The 22,219-nt window shown below is 36.3% G+C and overlaps 1 protein-coding gene across 3 annotated transcripts in view; it reads left to right on the forward strand.

Annotated features, from left to right (window-relative positions):
• The window catches only part of SLK (STE20 like kinase), a 49,649-nt gene that overhangs the window by 11,583 nt on the left and 15,847 nt on the right, over positions 1-22,219 (forward strand). For 2 of the 3 annotated variants that reach the window (XM_041415285.1, XM_041415288.1), the window contains exons 2-11: positions 8,977-9,141; positions 11,495-11,543; positions 11,954-12,103; positions 14,723-14,795; positions 15,027-15,221; positions 15,889-15,970; positions 16,949-17,077; positions 18,956-20,335; positions 21,599-21,729; positions 21,996-22,119. In XM_041415285.1, the coding sequence (XP_041271219.1) occupies positions 8,977-9,141; positions 11,495-11,543; positions 11,954-12,103; positions 14,723-14,795; positions 15,027-15,221; positions 15,889-15,970; positions 16,949-17,077; positions 18,956-20,335; positions 21,599-21,729; positions 21,996-22,119 (2,478 nt within the window). The remainder of the gene's footprint in view (positions 1-8,976; positions 9,142-11,494; positions 11,544-11,953; positions 12,104-14,722; positions 14,796-15,026; positions 15,222-15,888; positions 15,971-16,948; positions 17,078-18,955; positions 20,336-21,598; positions 21,730-21,995; positions 22,120-22,219) is intronic. The other variant, XM_041415287.1, reaches the window with a different exon arrangement.

Here is a 22,219-nt window from a genome sequence, read left to right on the forward strand (position 1 = left end):
TATGGTTTCTCAGAGTAGTCAGCTTTCATAATTGGTTAGCTCTTTAAATTCAACAATTAAAAAAAACCCAACAAACCAAACAGTTAATCTGAAAGGCAGCATCAGAAAGCAGCATATTCTACTACCGTGTTGAATATGAATGAAGTTCATTTACAGAACCCAGGGTGCTATTTTTGTGGTACTTGAATAGCCAGTTGTCAAGGAATACTGAATGTTTATGGAGAAGGCTCTTTCTCATCTTTTGAGATACTGTACTTCCAGCACATAGGTAGCCAGCTCACCTAAACTGTGTGAGGCACCTTTTGAAATTTCATTTTGTGCTTCTGAGGTGCTGTGTAACTTTAGGGTCAGGATTTACAGCACAAGAGAAACTACTGGCAAGTCATAGAGGGTACTAGCATTAAATAGCATATACCAGCAGAGTGAATTTGATCATTAATAAAGTTTATTATGGTAGGACTGACAAGAAAATAGCTTGTTTACATTACAGAGTGCTGAATGACACTGGCTTAAGTGTTGATTTCTTTGTTGTTGTTGCTGTCTTTGCAGTTGGTTTCTGTTAGATTGCCTTAGAGATGTGTATGTAAGGAATGAATGACTCCCTCCTAGAATTCTAAATTTTATTTTAAAAATATATTAATACTATAAATAGAATATGAATTAGTTTCTGTAATGATTTTACTTAAAAGTGAGGGATAATGATGTAGAGCTTTCTTAGTTAAAACATTGTAAAGCTATTCTATTTCTTTCTTCTACTCCTTCAGAAATAGAGGAAGTTTCATTTTAACAGACTAGTGTATGCATGAAGCAACAGAATATACGCTTTGATAGTTTTGCAAGAGCTGTTGCCAGTTTCAGTGTGGTATTCATGTATTGTCTCATTTCCTTTCCCTTTGCTACAACTGTATCTCTTTGTAAAACGCTGAATCTTAAACTGCCTATGTCGTTTATATTTTTCCCTTAAAACATACAAAGTATTCTTCAATTGCTGTTGTTCATTTTAGGAGGGCAAAGAATGAAAAGGGGTGATGATGCTTCATTCATCTTGTTTAATTTAATCTTTCCCCTATGGCAATTTACCTGTGCTTATTGTGAAATTTGAATATGGCTCACATTGCAGTATCAAATTATACAGAACCTTTTCCCAAATTGGCCATATAGTTGAGCTAGTAAAATGTTTACACTTTAAATGACAGTTAAGTTACATCTGTTATAGGTCATCATTTTCTACAATAAATACATAAAATATCTGAGTGCAGGTCTTTTAATGCCTTCCTTCTGCTATATGAAATGTAGTGTTTTTAATAATATTCTTTACTTTTCTGACAGCAAGTTCTTTAAACTTTTTGACTGTGCCACATTGCATTTCCATGACTATGTAGCTCCCCTAGTAACATGTCAGAAGGGTTGAAGAACCCTTTGTTGAAGGGTTCTTAAAGCTCAAAGAAATTGTCATTTTTCTTTATTATTTTGTTGACTTGTTGATATCCAGTTGGGAAGGACAGAATTATCCATGCTGAAGTCAGATGCAGTGTTTTTTTTCTTGTTTTGTCATAATGAATGGCTGTGCTGGGTCAGCAAACAGCTGTAGCCATCTTACATCTGATCTGGCTAAAAAGCTCTGGGCAAAGCAGATCCCAGATTTGATTTGTAACTTAACTCCAAGGAACTGTGGGTTGACTGAGCCACTCTAGTAAAAAAAAAAAAAAAAAAAAAAATTAAAAGGCAAAAAAGTTAAAAAAAAAAGAGTATACTAGATCTATTCTTGTACATCAGTGGATGTACCGTAGTCTGCAAAGCGTGAGTAAACAAAATGACTTGGTGCTACATGAAGCCAAAAGACTCCGAGGTGTCTGTGGAAGGCTCCAGTGAGCTTTGGCTGCTCCAGATGCCTCCCTGGAAAAGGGGTTAGCAGGAGGAACGCTGGCTCTGAGCTCCAGTGAACTAAAGCTCTTTACAGATGTTCATGATTAGAAGCAAGACTATAGCAAAAACTTCCCAGATGAAGGACTTGGAGGTTTTTTAAGTCCTATGTTCAGACAAATCATAAAATTATCAAAAGCAAATAATAAAATTCTCAGCCTGGCAGTGGGATAATTTTCTGATAAAACCACAGTCTGTACACAGCTTTAACTCTGACTTGTTGTTTGTCTTAATTCTAGGGAATAGGTAAGGTTAATAATTATGGTTTGATTAAAAATTATTTCTTGATAGCATTGTTTCTTGGAAACACTCCTAATTACATCATTTGGAATAAAGGCGTGTTTGTTATTGGAATAGACTGAATTTTAAGCTGTAGTCATTTAAATAAATTGGTAAGCATTAAGCATTGTGTTGGTTTTTTTCGTAATGACACAAAAACCAAATAAATAACTGTAGGATGTTTGTAATTCAAGATGAAGATCTAATGTGCTTCTGTCTTTCTGGGAGGTTTTAAGTTAGTTTGGGGCTGTCATTGCTGCTGGATAAAACAGAGAACCTCTGCCAGCAACTGTTAGTGTCCTCTGCAGGGAAAAGATTCTGGCAAAGCAGCTTAGCACTGTGGGGATAAATCTCAATTTGTCACACCCCCCTCTTCTCAAATTTAGGAGTTGATTGTAGGATGTGCAGTTATTATAACTGAACTTAGGGGAAAAGTACCACTCCTTTGCACATACACCTTTGATAGCACATAATGCTTCAGTTACAAATGCTTTCCCAATATTGTCAGCTGGTTTTCCCTGTTGCTTTTATGAAAGCCATCATGGAGCAAGAAAGGGGAAAATAAGATGTATTATTATAGAATACCATAGCTGGTTTTTTTTTCTGCTAGTATTTAGCAATTTTTTCTTATTTTCTACTCTGTGTTTTACTTGCCTAAATAAGAATTATGCTGAAATCTGCTCTCTTCTCCTGTTAAGTTTACTGTAAAGGATTTTTTCAGTTATTTTGCGCATATTTGTCAGTTCAGCTCATATACTTTTCAAAGATGAATATAAGTATTCCTTTTAATTTCAGGGGCACAAAGCATGTGCAATCAGGATGGGAGCTCTACTTAGCTAGTACACAAAATACCACAGAATTAATGAGAATACTTAGTGGGAAACATGAGGTTAAACGTGAAAATTATATTTCATACCACTCCCAAAAATAACTTGTGGAATCCTCAGAAACCAACTGTGGAGGAAGCAGAAGAACCACAGTAAGAACGAAGTACAAGGATAATGTTAAAAGAGTGAAGTTGTCATGGAAACAGCTCCCAAACGAGCGTAGCCACAAAGGCAGCACCAGACCACAGGATCATAAAGATGCTTCAGCAGTCGGGGTTGAACCCTGGCCTCCACTTCTGTAGGAACAGCATTTGCTTGTAGGAAATAGAAGCACTTTTATCTGTATTTCTATTTCTATTGGGTTTTGTTTTGTTTGTTTGTTTGGTTTGGTTTTTTTGTTTACCATTTTTTGGGTTTTTTCCCCCCAGCATTAAACAGAGAAACTGAATTTAATTAAGTTCTTTTTAAGTAGAAGAAACTGTATAGTAGGGTAGCTGTGATACATTGTGAAGGCTGGGAAAATGTTTGGTTGATCAGCTGTAATTCAAGGGTGTATCACCTTCTTTGGGAGATACTTCCTTTCATTATCTTTTGAATAAATCTTCTGTATCCTTAATTTCAACAAGTTTCAGCAGGTATAACTGAAGTTAGCAGTTTTTAAATTCCTTGGGCCAAGGATATCTATAATTGAACAAAAAATTGAAATTATCTCCTTTTAAAAATTTTACTACTACTGCATTTTCAAACATTGTGCAGTGAAGATTCTTGCAAAAAACCAGCTTCTTTGAAATGACTGACTCATCTTAATTTCCAGCAATCTGTGGAGGTTGCTGTCTTCTTCATTGGCCAAACTTGTGGTTTATTGTTAAAATTGTGGTTTGATATTGCAAGAATAGCTATTTGCTCTTGAATTCAAACTGATACTTTTAATTACATTTTTTAACATTTAGTGTTAGAAGTAATGCTTCCTTTTATCTAAGATAGACTTCTTTTCTAAAATTCACTGATGAAGAACACCTTTCCATGTTTTTGAAAAGAAATTGGAACACTTGATACTGGTCAATCATGCAGGATTTTTTTAGTTTCAAAATGTACAGGACATTGTTAGATATGTTATAGAAAACTTAGACAAAACAAAAGCCCACTGTAGTTGTTTCAGTAGGCCACACTACTTCTTATATTTTTATTTGATAGAGCTGCTAAAATTTAAAATGAGAGCAATTTTTTTCCTTAATTCATATGTTCTAAGAAAGATGGAAATCTCTGCTTTGTGGTAGCTCAGAGAAACAGCTCCTGCCTTTGTGTTGTACAAGGCCAGCCTTTCAGTACTGATTACCCAGGCACTGTCAGAAAATTTATGTGGAGCTAGATCTGACAATCCAAATTTTACACAAAAGTGGAGCCTTTTATATAGGAAAAACATCTTTTGCTGAATAGGGATGTGTGTATTTTTCCCCTTTCGACAACTTTGATGATCCATGATTGTGACTGTATGGTTTTGTTGAGAAGAATGAGTCAGAAAGGAAAAGCTTCTTAATTGATTTGTTTTGCTGCCTGCAAAACATGCAGTGGGGTTATGTAACATCTCACAAGAGATCATGCATCAGGAGGAAAGGTGATGAACAATTTTCTGTCTCGTATCTCAGCTTTGTTCTTGGCTGGCTGAACAAGAGGTGAAGGATGGACTTAACTTTTTTTCAGTTGTAAATATTGTTTAAAGCTGCATTGCAGAGGAGATGCACAGGTGGAAAGGGAGTGTTTGCTGGCGATCCGAAACTGAAACAGCTCCTCACAAGCAAGGCTGAAACTTCATATTGGTCATCAGAAGATGAAAGGCTGTGTGTTATCTCTGAGCTGTAATCCTATTACTCTGGAGCAGTAGCTCTGCTCTCCCTGCTGTCCAGGGCTGGGAATATGCAACTTCTTGGCCTAGTGCCCGGATAGTAAACTACCTTTTAATATTCTGCTGTCAGTCTCTTCACAAAGCTTCTGCCTCTAGAACTTACATTTAGTTATATGATCCTGTGCAAAAATCCAGCACTGTTAGGGAGGAGTCACTAATTTCACATTCCTGTGGGGCCTGGTTTTATGTGGAATGGTTATTCTTGTTTCTTGAGACGTTTTCAGATTTCTGCAACGCTTTCGTGCATTAGATGTACATTGCCATTCCATTGTAAGGGATGTAGGTTTAGCCGTATTCATTTGCAAGTTGTAATTTTTAAGATGATTTATTCTATACAAGCCTGCAATCCATCTTTTTCAAAGTATTTAACTTAGAATTAAGTGTGTTTTTCTGTGCATTGACAGCTGATGAGACTGTGCCATCCCTTGCAAGAACCATGCTGTAACGTACAGCTGGTTATTTCCTTGTGCATTCTCTTTCCTTAGGTTAAAATGTTTGCTGTGGTAACCTTCAATACATAATCCAAATAAGAGTTTTACTGAAAGGATTGCAATATTTGTGTGTTGTTACATGTAATAGTTAATAATATCCATGTCATTGTGCATTAGTCACATCTTGAGGGAATGAGTTATTCCAGTTTGGTTTTCATCTATTATGTATGTATCTTTTGAAAAGATCAAATTTTGTTAATGAATCCTTCTACCCCTTTCTTCCTTGTCTGCACATAACCACTGAAAATGCCAGTTTGGATTTCTTAGCATAGGACTGAGGTTTAAGTCACTTAATCCTAGATGCAAAATCAAATGTATTTAAGCAGAGCATTTGGAATAAATTGAATTAGTTGTTGAGAGCTAGAATACAGGAAAAAACTGCTGGGCTACAGCTACTCAGAAGTTCTGCCCTTTCAAAATATGTCCTGTAACATAAATGGCAGGTTGACTTTAAGTGTTGGTGTACCCAAATGCAGAACTTCCATGTGCAAATCAGGACTGATTCTACACAATCATTTTTGCTCCAGCTCTGACCTTTGGAGAATATTTTGTGGAAGAAGAAAGACTTCAGCCAAAGTTTAGAAAAAACAAACATGCCCACACGAAGTTGCAAGTGCTTTTTGTTCCTCCTATTCCAAAGAGGTTTTTTTTTCCACTGTACAGTACAGTGATTCATGAATCTTGTGCATGAACAGTAAAATCCTTTTCTACACAGTTCAGAAGAGCACGTTACTTACAGTAAGTCAAATAGATGGGTATTTTTCATAGAGTGCTTTGTGGGGTGGAGATGACTAATGCCTTATTCAAAAAGAACTTTAAAACATATAAATTTTTTTCAGGTGTAACTTGATGTATACTTAAAATGTTTCATCAGTCCTCAGAAATAGCCAGTGGAAATATGCTAATTCTAAAGCTTTTTTCTTTTAAGAGCTGGGAAAAAAGTCTGGATCTAGACCTACAAAATTTTACTATGTTGAATCAGAACAAAGGCAAACATTTGTTTTGGTTATAATTGTTAAGATACTCATAAAGATAATCATACTGTCTCTATAATAATTCATGATTTGTAATGAGGTGTTTTAATAGAGCTGCCACAAGGAGGAAATCACAGAAGCATACTCAAAGCAGATTTCTAGTTACTTTAAGCAAAAGGATCTGGGAAAAATCAAAATACAAGGTGTTCTGTCAGTAGAAAAAAACAATATATGCTGTAAATGTAGCAAACTCCCCAGCATGTAATCATTCACACTAACTTAGCCATGCTTTTCTTGCTCAAAGGTGAAACTGAATCTGGAAGCAGTAACGTCTGTTACCTGATGTAGATGGTTTTATTTAAACAAAATACTATTGCTATTATATAGTTTGTAAGCAAATTTGTGTAAAAATTAATTTCAGCTTTATTTTTTTTAAGTATTCGTTAGGGTGCAGTGAAGAGTGTGTGGCCATGCATGCTTCAAAAAAGTGCATTCACAGTTAAAATTTGAGTTCTTTAGAAAGGTGCTTTAAAAACTTTTTCTGCACAAGTAAAGCTACCAAGTCAAATTTTGTTGTGGTCAGACATCTGTTTCACTTTTTGTGTTTAATTTACAGTGCAGCTCTAGAATAGGAAGGTTGGTCTTTCATTCTTGCTACAAAGCATGAAACCAAAACAAATGTTGTTTGCGTTACTAAGCAGACGTTTTCCTTTTTATTATTAGAATGTGTGTTGGAAACCTTCTCAGTAGTTGGTTTTCAAATGATGTTATACAGATTACTTATCTTTGTTGTTAAACATGGGAGGGCAAATATTGAGGTTGGGAAGATTTGGTTGTTTTTTGTTTTGGAAAGAATATTGAGATAAAAAGAAATGTAATGGAAAACCTTTACCCTCAACATGAGATGAATCAGCTGGGACTATGCTTTATAAGTGTGTTTTGCTGTTACTGCTGTTTTACTGAATGTTAATATAAATGTTTATCTTTAAATATTTTATTATCTTTTGCCACATTGAGAGAATTATTTATAGCTTTGCAAGTAATAATATTTGGATTTTCAGAATTATTGTTAAGAATTCTTACTTGCTGTCTAATACCAGCTTTTGTCTGATACTGGTATATAGTCATTAGGTGACAAAGTTCAGGTTTTGGGATTGTGTCCTGTCCTGGGGTCATCCCAAATAGGTTTGAGGGCATGCACAATCCACACCAGCAGAGGCAGGATGAACCACCTTGTGATGCTTCATCAGAAGTTGGAATTCCCCTTGTAGGTCCTTGTCTGTTGCTGCTTTAGAGAGAGCCTGTGTCCCTCCTTGCCATTTAATTTCACTTGAATGTCCAAAATTCAGTGGAGTAAATGTAGGACTTTGCTTCATGGTCTTCACATTCAGTGGATGAAGTAGACTTCAGTCCTGAACTTGCTTTATTCAGAGGTAACCACTGGAAATATCACTACTTGACAAAATAGTGTTTTTATGTTGTTTAAAGCTTGCTGCAGCTTGGACTTGAGCATTCCTTCAAACATAACTTACAAGAGAATTATTAGAGATTGTATATATTTTTTGTGGTTAGGTTTCAGCAGTGTATGGCTTGAGAAAAATACACTTGTTTAAAGCTTGCTGCAGGTTGGAATTGAGCATTCCTTCAAACATAATTTACAAGAGAATTATTGGAGATTGTATATATTTTTTGTGGTTAGGTTTCAGCAGTGTTCTTTTAATAAATAGTATTTCCTGGTTTCTGAAACGTTTTGCTATTTAAATAAGTCACCCGACTTGTCTGTAATTTCTTATGTTTGAAAAAAGCCAAAGAATATTTAAATGCACAGCAGAAATGCCTTTTCTTTTCCTTGGGTACCCAAAGTCTTGTTTTCCTTTGCGTGTTTTACTTGTTCTGCACTCGTCCCTCTTACTGCAGCAGCAGCAGGTCCCTGGTGTGCGGGTGAGGAGCATGCAGGAGAGCTGGCAGCATTTGCAGTGCCCCATCTTCCATGGGTCCCACCGGGAGCCCTCCCAGGCTGCTGAGGCACAGGCAGTGCAATGCCAGACAAACACAAACCAGTGATGGCTCGGCAGCTTTGGAGCTGGGCGCTTGCATGCAGCCCCTGGCTGAAGAGGAGCTTCAGCTGCTTCCTGGGGGAGGATCTGGTTCTCTGCCTGGCTTTGGGAACAGCGGTGCTGCCACAACGTGGGGACAGTCAGAAGGGCACAAACAGAGGATAGAGGCTCCTTGTACTCCTTGCCACGTGTTAGTAGATGGTGTTTGAGGAGCAGCACAGAACTTCATCTTAGTAAGGCAGCAATTATCCTGAGCTATTGATGATGGTTTAAAGAATGTGATGAGAATTAAGTGTTTTTACATTCATTGTTTCTTGGCTTTGAGAAAAGTTATTAAACCCTTTTTCTACTAGATTTTATCTCTTCTTTAATATGCAGGGTTCTCTTTTCGTAGAGGAGGAAACTGGAGGCAGGAAAATTGTGCAGAAGTGTCAAGAGTTGCTTTATTTCTGGGGGTTTTTTGCTGGTGCCAGTTTTCTCATAAAATTAATGTATATGTTTGCTGTGACTCTTCTTTTACAGGCTCAGAACAAAGAAACAAAAGTTCTGGCTGCTGCAAAGGTGATAGATACTAAATCAGAAGAAGAACTTGAAGATTACATGGTGGAGATTGATATTTTAGCATCCTGTGATCATGCTAATATTGTCAAGCTCCTAGATGCTTTCTACTATGAAAACAATCTGTGGGTAGGTATTTTTCCTTTTCTAAGTGGTTTTCTTCTTATTTCAAAAGGTTATTGAAATTACACTGTTTTCTTTATCAAAATATTATTTGTCAGATTTTATCTGGATTGTCACTGTGGGGATAACTACTCAGTTTCAAAACTAATTTGTAAATTGTGAGTATGACTTAGGAAATTGTCACTGCAGAATTGTGCTACCCTGAGTCATTTGGTCAGGGGTTTGAATCTAAAATGTGGAAATTAGCAGTTCACTTTGTGTATTGAGAGAGTTCTCAGCTGGTGCTTATTTGTAACAGCAGGACTCAGATTTCAATTACATTAGCATGATTTTAAGTGAGATTCAGAATCCACACGTGAAAAATAAATAAAGTGCTAAGAAGGTCAGCCTGTGTAGTACATACTTTGGATGACAGCGAGTCTATTGGCACTCCCAGGAAGGACAGTTTACCAGGACTTGAACAATAATTGATTTACTTAAACCCTGGGTATTTGTACCTCGATGTGCAGAGCGCATGTGCGGGACTGCACGTCCCTGCTGTGCTTGATCATCCTGGGTGTTTGCTTGGATAGCTTTAGCTATGACAAAACAGTTTGTACTTCTAGGTAATCCAATGCAATATTTATAGCTGCTTTTGGAATGGTACAAAGAATACATGGGTTGGGTTGTTTTTTTTTTTTAAGAGCTTATACTTCAAAAAGGTGCCTAAAACAAATAAAAGATGATTTCCTGGGAGTCTTACAGATAAGCTTTACCCTTTGAACAAATGGTGGAAGTGTAATACCATGATTCCTGATGCACATTCATTTTGCTAAGCTCAAAACTTGGTGATTTCAGTGCAGAGAAAATTATTATATAAAACAGTGGAATTGTGAAAAAATTTCTGTGCATAAAGGTCAGCATGAAAGCAAGTAGGCATAGAGGCACAATATGAAACTGAGTGGGTAGGCTTCACTGGCAAAACAAAGATAGAAGTAAACGCTTGGAAAATAAAATTGGAGCTACATAGTTACAGTGAAATGCAGGGGCTTGTAAGCCGCAAGGCTAATGATGTGGTAAATAAACGGAATTTACTGAGGGCAAAAAGAGAAGAATGGTAGTTGGACATTAAATACATGTTTGCTTTCTAAGATTAGAAGCATGATTTCTCTAGCAAAGAGACCTTTGTCAGACCAAACTACAAATTCTAGAGAAATAAATTATTTACGTACAATTTCCCACACTTACCTGCTTGGCACACAGAAGCATGTAAATGGAATAATTTACAGGCTTTACAAAGAATTGCATAATATAATATATTTGTTGGTGCCATAGTTGTGGGGATTAATTGCAATAGTAATTTGAAGTATATGTGACATAAGTGGTGCATATATGTGTTGTGGTACAAGGTGTACTTTGAGGTTTCCTCTTTCATTGGCAATTTTATGCTGAATAAAAGCATAAACAATTTTAAAATTACTCTACAGAAAAATAAAAAATAAGATACTATATCCAAGCATATTGACTATTGAGATTCTGACAAGAAATGCTTCTTAGCTCTCAGACAGATGATTATAATTTATAATATGTAAAGTTCAAATTAAAGAAAAAAAAACATAAGGAAAAAGTGGGGTATCAGTGTTGGATGAGATTTCCTCTTTCTTGCTCTCCTCATTCTCTTTGTCTCCCCTCTTTCTCCTTTTATATATCCTTTCTGTCCATCATAGCAACATAGTTTGTGCTCAGAAATAATTGCAGTATAATTTTTTTCAAAAGGAAACTCAGAACTGGGGATGGACTTGTTCTGGTATTATTACATTCTGGGATAAAGGCCTTGAAGTATTGTAGGCATGAATGAAAATAAAGGAAAATTAATTTAAACATCTACATTTAGTAATTTTATGTAGCTTTTCAGAGCATTTTTTCTGTATTTTCATCTTATCTGAAACAATATAGGAGATAGCATCAGCTACTGGAAAATCATTTCGCTTTTGGACTTTTTAGTCAGAGAGATTATCATATAGGAGTAGAGCTTAATAACCGAGAAATGAGTTTGCAGGGATTATGTAAATCACATTACAAGGAGTAGGTTTAAGCTGACTGTGTCATTATGTTTTATAAGTTTTATTATGCTATTTTATAGTTGGATTAAAACTTTTGTCTGAGGGTCTTGAGGCATTTTTCAAATAATTTGCTGAGAAGCACAGCCCTACTTTTAGCTGGGTAACAGTACCAGTGTTCTGCAGGTTAGTAAAATAACTTGTAGAGGCCAAATAGTCTGAAACTCTGATCTCCCAATAATGCTCCCTTAATCAATGATTCAGTTCAGTGGAACTATTTAATTTCTAATTTCTGTATTTTTTTATTTATTTATATACAGATCCTGATTGAATTTTGTGCGGGAGGAGCAGTAGATGCAGTAATGTTGGGTAAATAAGTTATTTCAACTAATAATAATAATAATCCTAATACCTTAAAGTGATAATATATACTGTAAGACTTATTTCATATGTGTATTGTTTTGATATGCAAATATTTATGTAAAAGATCTGGTCTTTAGCATCTCTATGTACCACACAAAAGAACCAGTCTCTAAGTGATGTAGTTTTTCCACAGTTCAGATAGGTAGGTATACATAATTCATGAGAAGGGGGTTGGATTCAAGGAATAAAATCATTACTGGAAGGAGCAAATATTCTGAGACAGAATTTTTTTCTGACATGTGATGCTTAGAATCTGTCAGATTAATTAGTTTTCCCATATATTCCTATAGGGTTTGCTATGAACATGTAATGTAAAATGCAAAAATGTTGTGATTATTTCTGTCTCTCTCTTGTAGAGCTTGAAAGGCCCTTAACAGAGCCACAGATCAAAGTGGTGTGCAGGCAGACACTGGAAGCACTGAACTACTTGCATGAGAATAAGATCATCCACAGAGATCTAAAAGCTGGCAATATTCTTTTCACATTAGATGGAGACATTAAACTAGGTAAGCATGTTGCAAATAAAACTTTGCTGGAACTTGGCATGGTTTTTTAATTGTATTTTGCTTAAGCTGTAGTTTTTCAGGGTTCAATATTTACCTACTGAAATACCAATCTATGAAAATGAGAGGTTTTTCAGAAGCATATGGTTTGGTACTATCAAGGAAAAAAAAAAACAAAAAAACTTGAGCAAATATCCTGGCCATACTTGTCACATTTTTCATACTTCAAAATCAGCACAAGAAGTTGTCATAGGTCCTACTGTTTCTTAGTATAAAGATCCTGATTATACTTACCTTCACTGTGATAACATCAGAACTTCCCTTTGAAGTTGTTAGTTTGGAAAGGGAACATTGTTCACAATCACCAAAAAGCAGTACCTTGTACTGTTGTCTCTTCCTTTGAGGGAGATGTAATAATCTGAATTACCCAGCTTAGTTTTTCCATTCCTTTTTCAGTTGTTCATTGGACTGAAATTCAGACAGAACAGTCTGGAACAAAATGCATCTTACTATTGTTGATTTCTGGGGTTTTTTAAATCTCAGTTTAAGCAGTCATCCACATTTTTAGTCTGATGAGGATTCCTCCGTGCAGAACTGACAAAGGGCTGCTGGTGGTGAATAGCATCCCTTCATTCAGCCAGGAAAGGGCAGGATTTATCTGGATCCACTTTGTTTCAGGGGAAAATGTGTCTAAGCTGTCAGCCTTTACAGTGGCTCTACCCATGGCGTAGTTCCATGACATCCCTGCCCACACTCAGGTTTCAAAGCCTTCCCTCTGCATGGGATCAGTGTGATCAGTTGTATTTCCTTGGATGCACAGAGGGCAGAGGTAAGGAGAATCAGAATATTGCCACAGGGAACTGGGGCTCTAAATTTGCAGCCTTGATACAGACTTTCCTTTTAAATGTAAGCATGATGTGTCCAAATTCAGGAATATATCTCCTGCCTAACTCGTATTGATCACATCTCAGCAAGGTACTGTGCACCTTCTCTGTTAGAAACTGAGAATATTGAACAACATGCTTTGCTGTATTGATAATTCAGTGTGATTATGCTTTTCCATACATGGTGTAGCTTTTCTTTGGAGCCTGAACATTTAGTGATGCACTTGAGGATCCCTTCTGTAAAAGGTTATTCCTTGTACACACAGTCCATTCGTCTGGCTTTGTTTTAGTCTGCAGAGTACATGTAACTTCACTGGTGTAGCTTTTCTTTGGAGCCTGAACATTTAGTGATGCACTTGTAATAGAACCACTGTCTTAGTTTCTTGGCACTGCTGTAAAGGAAACCACAGATCAGGTCACAGGTCTGATGTGTGAATGTAATAGAATCACTGTCTTAGTTTCTTGGCACTGCTGTAAAGGAAACCACAGATCACAGCAGGAGCTCATGGTCAGAGTAATTTGTTTCAGTTCATCTCCTCACATGACCTGGCTTCTCCTTATACAGACTTGGAACTATTTTAAGATTTTGTCAAGCTTAGCTGGTACACAGCGCCTTGCAGGCTGTCAAGATGCTACTTAACAGTTCAGACCACAGGAGATTTCTTCCACACGTGCATTTGGTGATGCGTTCAGGTTTGCTAATTAGGATTTCTAAAAAAAGACTCAATGTAATTATGAAAAATATACAGCATGCTTTGAAGGAGCATTTTACTCCTTATAAACTACTTATATTTGGATTCTGTTGTACAAAGAAATGGGTAATTCCTTGTTTTACAGATGTATGAATGGCAAGTAAATTTCTTTCATTGCATTTTATTTTATATATATATGAGTTTTATTATTTCAACACCTGTAGTCCCTCAAAATTTCAGTTTTATGCCTTTGAACCAATAGATTTTAGTCCTGATTTTTTTTCACAGAGCAAAAGTAGACTTCTCAAGTATTGAGCCCATCAAGTAATTTTGTACAGATTAAAGATGGCAACATATGGCTCTTTGTCCCTTTGCTGTAATCTCTAGATCTTCACTAACAAAATTATGTTTGTTATAAGCATATAACACTTATTTAAATGTCTTCTTTTTTTACAAGTGAGAGATGCAGTGCTTTGTAGATAACTAATTGCAAAGAAGTAAAGTGGTTTTTTTGGTAGATATTCCATGAAAAGTGCATATGCAAGCTTTCAGGTATTTATTATAAAGTGAAAAATCATGTGGAAAGATGAAGATGAAGGGGAAATGTAACTTTGTGAAAATTTGAGTCCTGAAATTAAAAATAGAATGAGTTGTTGAATTAATTGAGGTAGTTGATGCCATGTTTGATGAATACAGACTTCATAGGCTAAAAAAAATTAATTTCTGCTTAAAGAAATGTAATGCACTTTTTCCTGAAGTAAATGCTTATTTTGCTTTTGTCCCATACAGCCCAACAGTAGCTCTATGGTTTGGGGTTCTTTTTTAGAAATGTAGAATATATTTTATTCAAGATCTTTTATTATAGATGCTATAAAACCTTGGCACTTGGCTATCAGAACACAACTATTTTTACCTCACTTTGAATTTTTAATACTGAAGAATGTTTGCTCTGGAACATACACCATTTTAAAGGACAATTGCAAAGTAAAAAATACATAGTATGTTTTCCATCACCCTATTAATAGTGTTTTACTGTTTGCTTTAAGCGGATTTTGGAGTGTCAGCTAAAAACACCAGAACAATTCAAAGAAGAGACTCTTTTATTGGCACACCGTATTGGTAAGTGCACTTTTTGTTGACTTTTAAGATACTAGTTCATACTTTTTTGTATGAACTAGTATCTTAATGTTAATTTTGATTTGATATTGCAGGCTTGATAGATACTGTGTAAATATACGGGTGGTGGAATGTGCTTCTAGCAATGCTTCAGTGAATGTCTGTGTTTAGAACTGTTCTCAGAACACATCGAGAAGCTTTTTCTCATCTGGAACTTGGTTGCTGTCTTTGCAGGATGGCTCCAGAAGTAGTCATGTGTGAGACCTCTAAAGACAGACCGTACGATTACAAGGCTGATATCTGGTCTCTTGGCATCACTCTAATAGAAATGGCTCAGATAGAGCCACCCCATCATGAACTCAATCCCATGCGAGTGCTGCTGAAAATCGCAAAATCTGATCCACCAACACTGGCACAGCCTTCAAAGTGGTTTGTATTTTATTCACAGCTTCCCCACCCCAATGTAAGGATTCCAAGTCATTTGTTTGCTAAATTGGATGAGCACAGCCCTGTTGAACTTTGTGGTGTGGCTTTATGCATTAAGGCAGGTGCATACAATCCCAATATATGTTTGTACATGTGTGTGTACTTATATATGTCTTCTGATACAATTTGAACTTTTTTTTGGTCATAGTTCTGTATAGAAGCTTTTATACAGAAGTATTTTACAGCTTTGCCTTAAAATGTATGTGAAATAGCATTTTTACAAATGTAGTAACAGATCTGAAGGCCATCTAACAAATATAGGGAGAAAGGAAAGTAAAGCATTTTTATACTAAGAAAGTGTTTTTAAAAGCCATTATATATTTGCTTGATTTAATATCTTCACATGATTCAGTTAGTGATATAGCAGATCAGGTGTATTAATAGTCCAGAGCAAAAAGTAAATTCTTCTCATAATAGACAAACATTTTAAAGATTGTCCTTGTGCTCTTTTGGTCTTGGCATTCCTGTATTCCCTTTGTGTTTTCCTGAATCAGTTGCAAGACTTGGAGTTCCAGTGTAGATTCATGTGAACCTAAAGAATATTTCAGTTTATATGGTAGTCTGATGTTAAGACAGAAGAACAACCACTGCCTGTTTGCTTGTTGTGTAGGTCATCAGATTTTAAAGATTTTCTGAAGAAATGTTTGGAAAAGAATGTAGATGCAAGGTGGAGTGCAACTCAACTTCTACAGGTAGGAAGAGTTAATTGTTCAGAACTGTTGTTTAAAGGCAAGCATTTTTGGTATTTTTTTAAAAGCAGAGAGGTATTATAGTAACTACTTAAATATTTTCAAATAAGGTAGTTGTCCACAATCTGTTTTCAAAATTGATCCTTATTTGGTAAAATTTGATTAGATGATAGCAAGCACAGATCAGGTTATTAGTTGAACATATTTTGCTGTAATATAACTAATTACTTTGTGTAAGTAATTACACTTTGATACTTACAATGGATGACGGAGTTGTTTAGGTCTGTGGCCAGTTGCTGACAGGTGTTTTAAAAGCTTTAGTGCTCAGCCCTCCTCTGTAATGCTGTCAGTGCAGAAGAACTGAACAGGAATAGATGTGACCAGGTACATTTGATTGTGTTTAACGTCAGCACCCATTTGCTTTATCCACAATCCATCTGGCATATGCTGAATAGATTTAAGTAGCAGGGCCAAGCAGAGAAAGAAGATTCAGACAGTAGGAGAGGAACAGGTGCCTGCTTGTTCCTAAAGAAAAAGGTAGAATTCTGGTTCATTTTAGGAAAAGTTGTTGTAAAGACAAAGCACATTTTTTTCTAGAAAGTGTATTTTCTGGATAAAGCTTGTCAAGCAGTAATTTAACTGTGGAACTAAAATGAAACCTAATTCCAAGAAAAATAACCTTTTTAGAAATCTTTCTACTTCTATTCTTTGGATTGTGAAAAAGGTCAGTATAAATGAATAATTTGTATTTTTAGCAAGTTTGTTAGACTATTTATATAGTATATCTGAATACAAATGTTTTGATTTTAAGACTTCTGCAGAAGAAACACATTGGAACAGTTATGTTAATTGTGAATCTTCAAATATGAGGCAACCAAAGTAACACTTCTCTGAAGTTGTATTTCTTTCAGATTATGAGTTTCCCACTGTATACTATGAAGCCACTACTTAATATTGTGCTTATGTTTTTGTTTTCACAAGCATCCATTTGTTACTGTTACTTCAAATAAACCAATAAGAGAATTGATTGCAGAAGCTAAGGCAGAAGTTACAGAAGAAGTTGAAGATGGTAAAGATGAGGATGAAGAGGAAGAAACAGAAAATTCTCTGGTCAGTTGAAAATTTACTTTTGTTAATATGCCGTCATAAATTTCCTATGGAGTATTCAGTTTCAGTTGTATTAGCCCAACTTTGACATCAAATCTTCTAGGAATAACATCATAAGCATACTCTAAACTTACTACAAAATAGGTTGCCAGCAATTTCAAAATTAGCATGTTTGAACTCCTTTAAAACTATTAATAAATAATAGCTAATAAAGACTAAAATATTAAATTTTTTACATGTATATGTGATATTTTAGAAATAGGATACTGATTTTTATGTAAGTGGTTTTAAGTCATAATGACTGGGTGAATGAGGAAATGTGTGTTTGTATTCCAAAACAAGTGTTTAAAATGTTAAACTTTAAACAAAACAAGTGATTGTTTAAAAGATTAAGAAAAGTATTTGACTGTTATGCTGTAAACTAAGTTTGTGATTTTATGGTGTGACTATCAAATAATAGGTAAAAAACACATTTTGTAGTGAATGTACTTCTAAAGATGCTTTAAGAATCTTAGCGTCTGAGTGTGGTTGCTCAGAGGGAAAACTGTGATGTCCAGGGAGGGTGCAGGTTGCAGAGTGCCCAGGTGTTGCTCCCTGTGCCTCCCAGAGCTGCAGTTCCTGCACTGCTGCGGGAGACAAGTGCTCGAGCAGGAGCCTCCATTCCCCCCTCAGCCATGTGCACGTTCCTCACGGCCCCTGGCCTTCTTACTGCCTTCCCAGTCCATGCCATGGGCTCCAAACGTGCAACCCCAGCAGCTCCCCTCCCGTGGATGAGCTGCTGTGCCATCCATCCAGGAGGGCTGGAGTGAAGTCCACACTGGGACTCTGTCATGTATCTCACAGGCAGCATTGTAGGAAAGTGTGAGGTAGAGCCCTTCACGTTATTTCCTTGGGGTAATTCTAAACACTCCTAGGAGATGAACGCTAAACTTCTTGAACAATTACACTAAGAAATATCTTAAATGCAATTTGGACGTTTAGAATTCTAAACACTCCTAAACTTCTTGAACAATTACACTAAGAAATATCTTAAATGCAATTTGGACTTAAAAGGAATTGTTTTCTGTATGCTTGGGAAATCCTTAAGGTAGGAAATGCACAATCAAACCTGTGCTTGCTGCAACAGCTAACCTAGGATGTTCCCTATGGCAAATCAAAAGCCTGATCTGCAAATTACAGGGTTCTAGCAGTAGATACAGACACACAGATATCACAATCACTTTGAAGAGTGAAAGGGCAATTGTGGTTAAAATGATGCTTTATTACTATATTCTTTTGGCTGTCTCTATGGAATCTGATAACATTTATTCATATTCTGGCAGCGGCAGTTTCTACAGTGAGGTAACTGTTTCTGTTCTAGTTCTGTACTGCCACTTAATCAGATCTGCTGGAGATTTTCACCATTTTAATGGGGTTTCAATGTGATTAAAACCAGATGAAAAGTTTTCAGGCATTTTTAGCCAAGAACAAAAAGTGAAGCAGAAGAAGGACTTAATACTGCATTTTGTCAGTGCTGCACTAACTAAAGCTACTTTTTCTTCCTTGCTCAGCTGGCACAAAGTAAAGTCTTTCAAACCCAGCTGTAGCTGAGACTGTTGAGGAACTGAACTGATTTTAAAAAAAGGAATGTGAAAAGAAAAAGACCCTGGAAGAATAGCTGATGACCATGATCCCTTTTTCTTGATCATAGTGAAACTTTCTGTTCAGAGCCAGTCTGCAGTTCATGCTTGTTCTGTGATAGTCCAAGGGAAGGACTCTGAGGTTATCAAACTCATATAACTGCATGTGAATACAATATTGATCTCTGTTCACATATTCTTCCATAAAACTGTACTTTGATGCAGTTACAAAATGACTGAATCCTTTTCTTTAATTTTTTAGCAGTTACCTGCAGAGAAACGTGCATCCTCTGACCTTAGTATTGCCAGCTCTGAAGAGGATAAACTTTCACAGAATGCTTCTGTCCTGGAATCTCTCTCTGAGAAAACAGAAAGTAATGCCATTGAGGACAAAACAACTGGAGATGAATCTGAGGACATTAAATTTAGGAAAACAGCTGATAACATACATGATACTCCTGTTAGTGATGTGAAAGTGCAGAACGGTTCTTTGCCAGCTGGTGAAGACGAGCAAGGCAAAATGGTGCCAGCAGAAAAGAATACAGAAAGCCTGGAAAAAATGCATGAGGATACAGAACCCCAGAAAGGAGGTAAAGAACTTGATGTGGAAATAAAGAATGAACCCAACTTAATAGAGAAAGAGAATTCCATGGCAGATGAACAGATAGAAGATGACAAACTGAAAGTAGTACCTGTAACTGAAGATAGGGTAGAAACTGAAGAAGCCATTTCTAAGGAAACTGGTGAAAAAGAAGAGGAGAAGAGAATGGATCTCTTGGATGGTGAGGAAGAAAAGGTCCCTGCAGAAAATAGAGATACAGAGCAAAAGGAAGATAAAGGTGAAGCTCAGAAAGAGGCAGTAATAGATACCACTACAGAAACTCTGCCTAATGCTACAGTTGAAGTGTCTGATGAAGAAAAGGAACTAATAAAGCATGGAATTGACAACATTAAGGAGATAGGTGGTATTGCTGAAACATCCACCAGTGGTGGGGATAAAATACCTGAGCTGGAGGATAAGCCAGTGGAAAGTCAGGCTAAGCAGGTCCATGAGATAATCAGCTCTGAAGAAACTCTATCAGAAAGCCAAGATACAGTGATCGAAGTAGACAAGAAACTGGCAGAAAGTGAAAATGAGGGTATCAGTAATATAAACAGCACAGAGGAAACAAGGATCAAAGACTCTGGAAAAGATATCATAGACCAGAAGGCATTACAGACTAAACCTGAGGATATTCCTGATAGACTGGTGGATAAACTGACTGGTATGGACCAAAATTCAGGAGAGCGTGGACCTGAGAATATACAGGAAACCAACATCCAGGTAGACAAAGAACATCTGGCAGTTACCTCAGATGAATTCATGAAGAATAAACTTCAAGACACTACCAGTGAACAAGCTGATGAGTCTGAAGTCACTCCAGTCCCCAGTATTAGTATTAGCACTGAAGAAAATGAGAAGGTCAAAACAGATAATCAAGGCAATACTGAGACTTTACAGCAACTGGAATCGGAGAATTTGAAGGAGAATGATGCAGATTCAGGCACTGGTTCTACAGCTGATAACAGCAGCATTGATTTGAACTTGTCCATTTCTAGTTTCCTTAGTAAAAACAAAGAGACAGGATCAATATCTTTACAGGTAAGTGCAAGCATATTTTTTTAATATAAAATCTCATGTGAGTGTAACCCTGAAATTATCTCCAAGTGTTACCTTTGCTACAAAGAAAAATATTGAGGGAGAAACCAGTATGGCACATATATACAAAGTTTTGTAGAAACCAAAGTATTCTAAATTGCACCATACAATGGCTGGATTATGTGCAGTTATGCTAATTAGTTTCTTACTGTATTGCATAATAGTATAACCCATAAAAGGAAGTGTAATAATACTGAACATGAAGATTTGTGAACGGTTGTAGGTCAGAGCTGATACTCAAGAAGACCAGCTAAATGCACAGAATTCTTGTTCAGTGGGAAAAATCTCTTGAATATCTGATCTTATACTGAACTCCTGTCACTTCCATATTTTGTCTCACTGTTTGGGACACCCAAGGCAGACATTCTGCAGGATTTTATTCCAGTCAGTGTTCTCCTGTGGTTGTACTGTGTCCATGCAGTTATGTCACTATGAATGAGCGTACTCGGAGGAAGCAAATTCCAGACTATGAACTTTATTTGTAGTCTTTGTATTAAAATTAATGTAGTCATGTTGGGATAGTAACTTTGTAACATGGGCTTGAGTGGAGGAAAAACAAACCTAGAAAGACAACCAAACAAAAGAATCATAAATTGGCATAGCTGTGCTAAACACGAGGGTGTTTGCAGTTGCCCTGACACAATGGAGATGGTGCAGGTTCAGCTGAGGTACCACTCTTCTTGCAATGAAACAACAGCAGCTCTGACAACTGAGACTTCTCCAGTTGTCAGCAAGATCATTATATGATTTTTGGCTAATATGTATCAATAAAAAAATAAACTCACTTGTTTATGTCTAAAGCAGGAGGAGGTAGATGAGTAAATTGTTATCCTGTTTCAGAACTGGATTTCAGAATTAAATACCTGGTGGTGGCTGGTCAAAAGCAAACAACAAATGTAGCTGTCTTCAGCTCTTGAAAACAAAACTGCATCAGTTCTCTTCAGAGTTTCTGGCTTAATTTTTTTTTTCTTCTGGTACTTTGGATGATCAGTAATTGCAGTTTTCCTTTGCTTACTAGGTAGTTTCAGTTTAATGGAATTTTTCAAATTCTCTTGATTAGTGAGGCACCTGGTAAATGAGAAGGGCTCTTGATTACTGTATAGAAAACAGTCCCAGAAATATTTGATATAATTCAATATTAAGAAAAAAGGGAAAAAAGAATATAACCTTAATAAATACATAACAACTTACCAATGCTTAATTTAGGAAACTAGAAGGCAGAAGAAAACGTTAAAGAAAACTCGGAAGTTTGTTGTTGATGGAGTAGAAGTGAGTGTAACCACATCAAAAATAGTTACTGAAAATGATTCAAAAAGTGAAGAAATGCGATTTCTACGGTAAGTGTTTCTAAAAGTAAAATTTTCAGCAAGTTAGAAGCTGATTTTTTTTTTCTTTGGATAAAACAAGGGGTGTGATGGTCTTATTGCAGTCATATTTGGGGAGTAATTTACATTTTTTTAGTAGAAGTGAATGTAAAGTGTTTCTTATTAAGACAATCAGTTCAAAATTAGTTTTACTGGGCCAAGTTGTCAATGTCCTTCTCTTGTCATTTTCCACTTCTTTTGTTTCGCCATCAGTATTAAGTGTTCTTTTTCCTTATTAGACGTCAAGAGCTCAGAGAGCTGAGACTTCTTCAGAAAGAGGAGCAGAGAGCCCAACAGCAGCTCAGCAATAAGCTTCTGCAGCAGCGAGAGCAGATGTACAGACGTTTTGAGCAGGAAATGACAGTGAGTTTCTGCATTTTGGTGCTCTTAAAATATGACATCTTGATGGAGTAGGCAGAATAGTGCTAAGAGCAATCAGGTGTTTCCTGCCATGATGGCTCTA

This window comes from Onychostruthus taczanowskii, unplaced genomic scaffold (assembly GCF_017590055.1).
Source record: "Onychostruthus taczanowskii isolate IOZ18803 unplaced genomic scaffold, ASM1759005v1 scaffold5, whole genome shotgun sequence".
Classification (NCBI taxonomy): Eukaryota; Metazoa; Chordata; class Aves; order Passeriformes; family Passeridae; genus Onychostruthus; species Onychostruthus taczanowskii.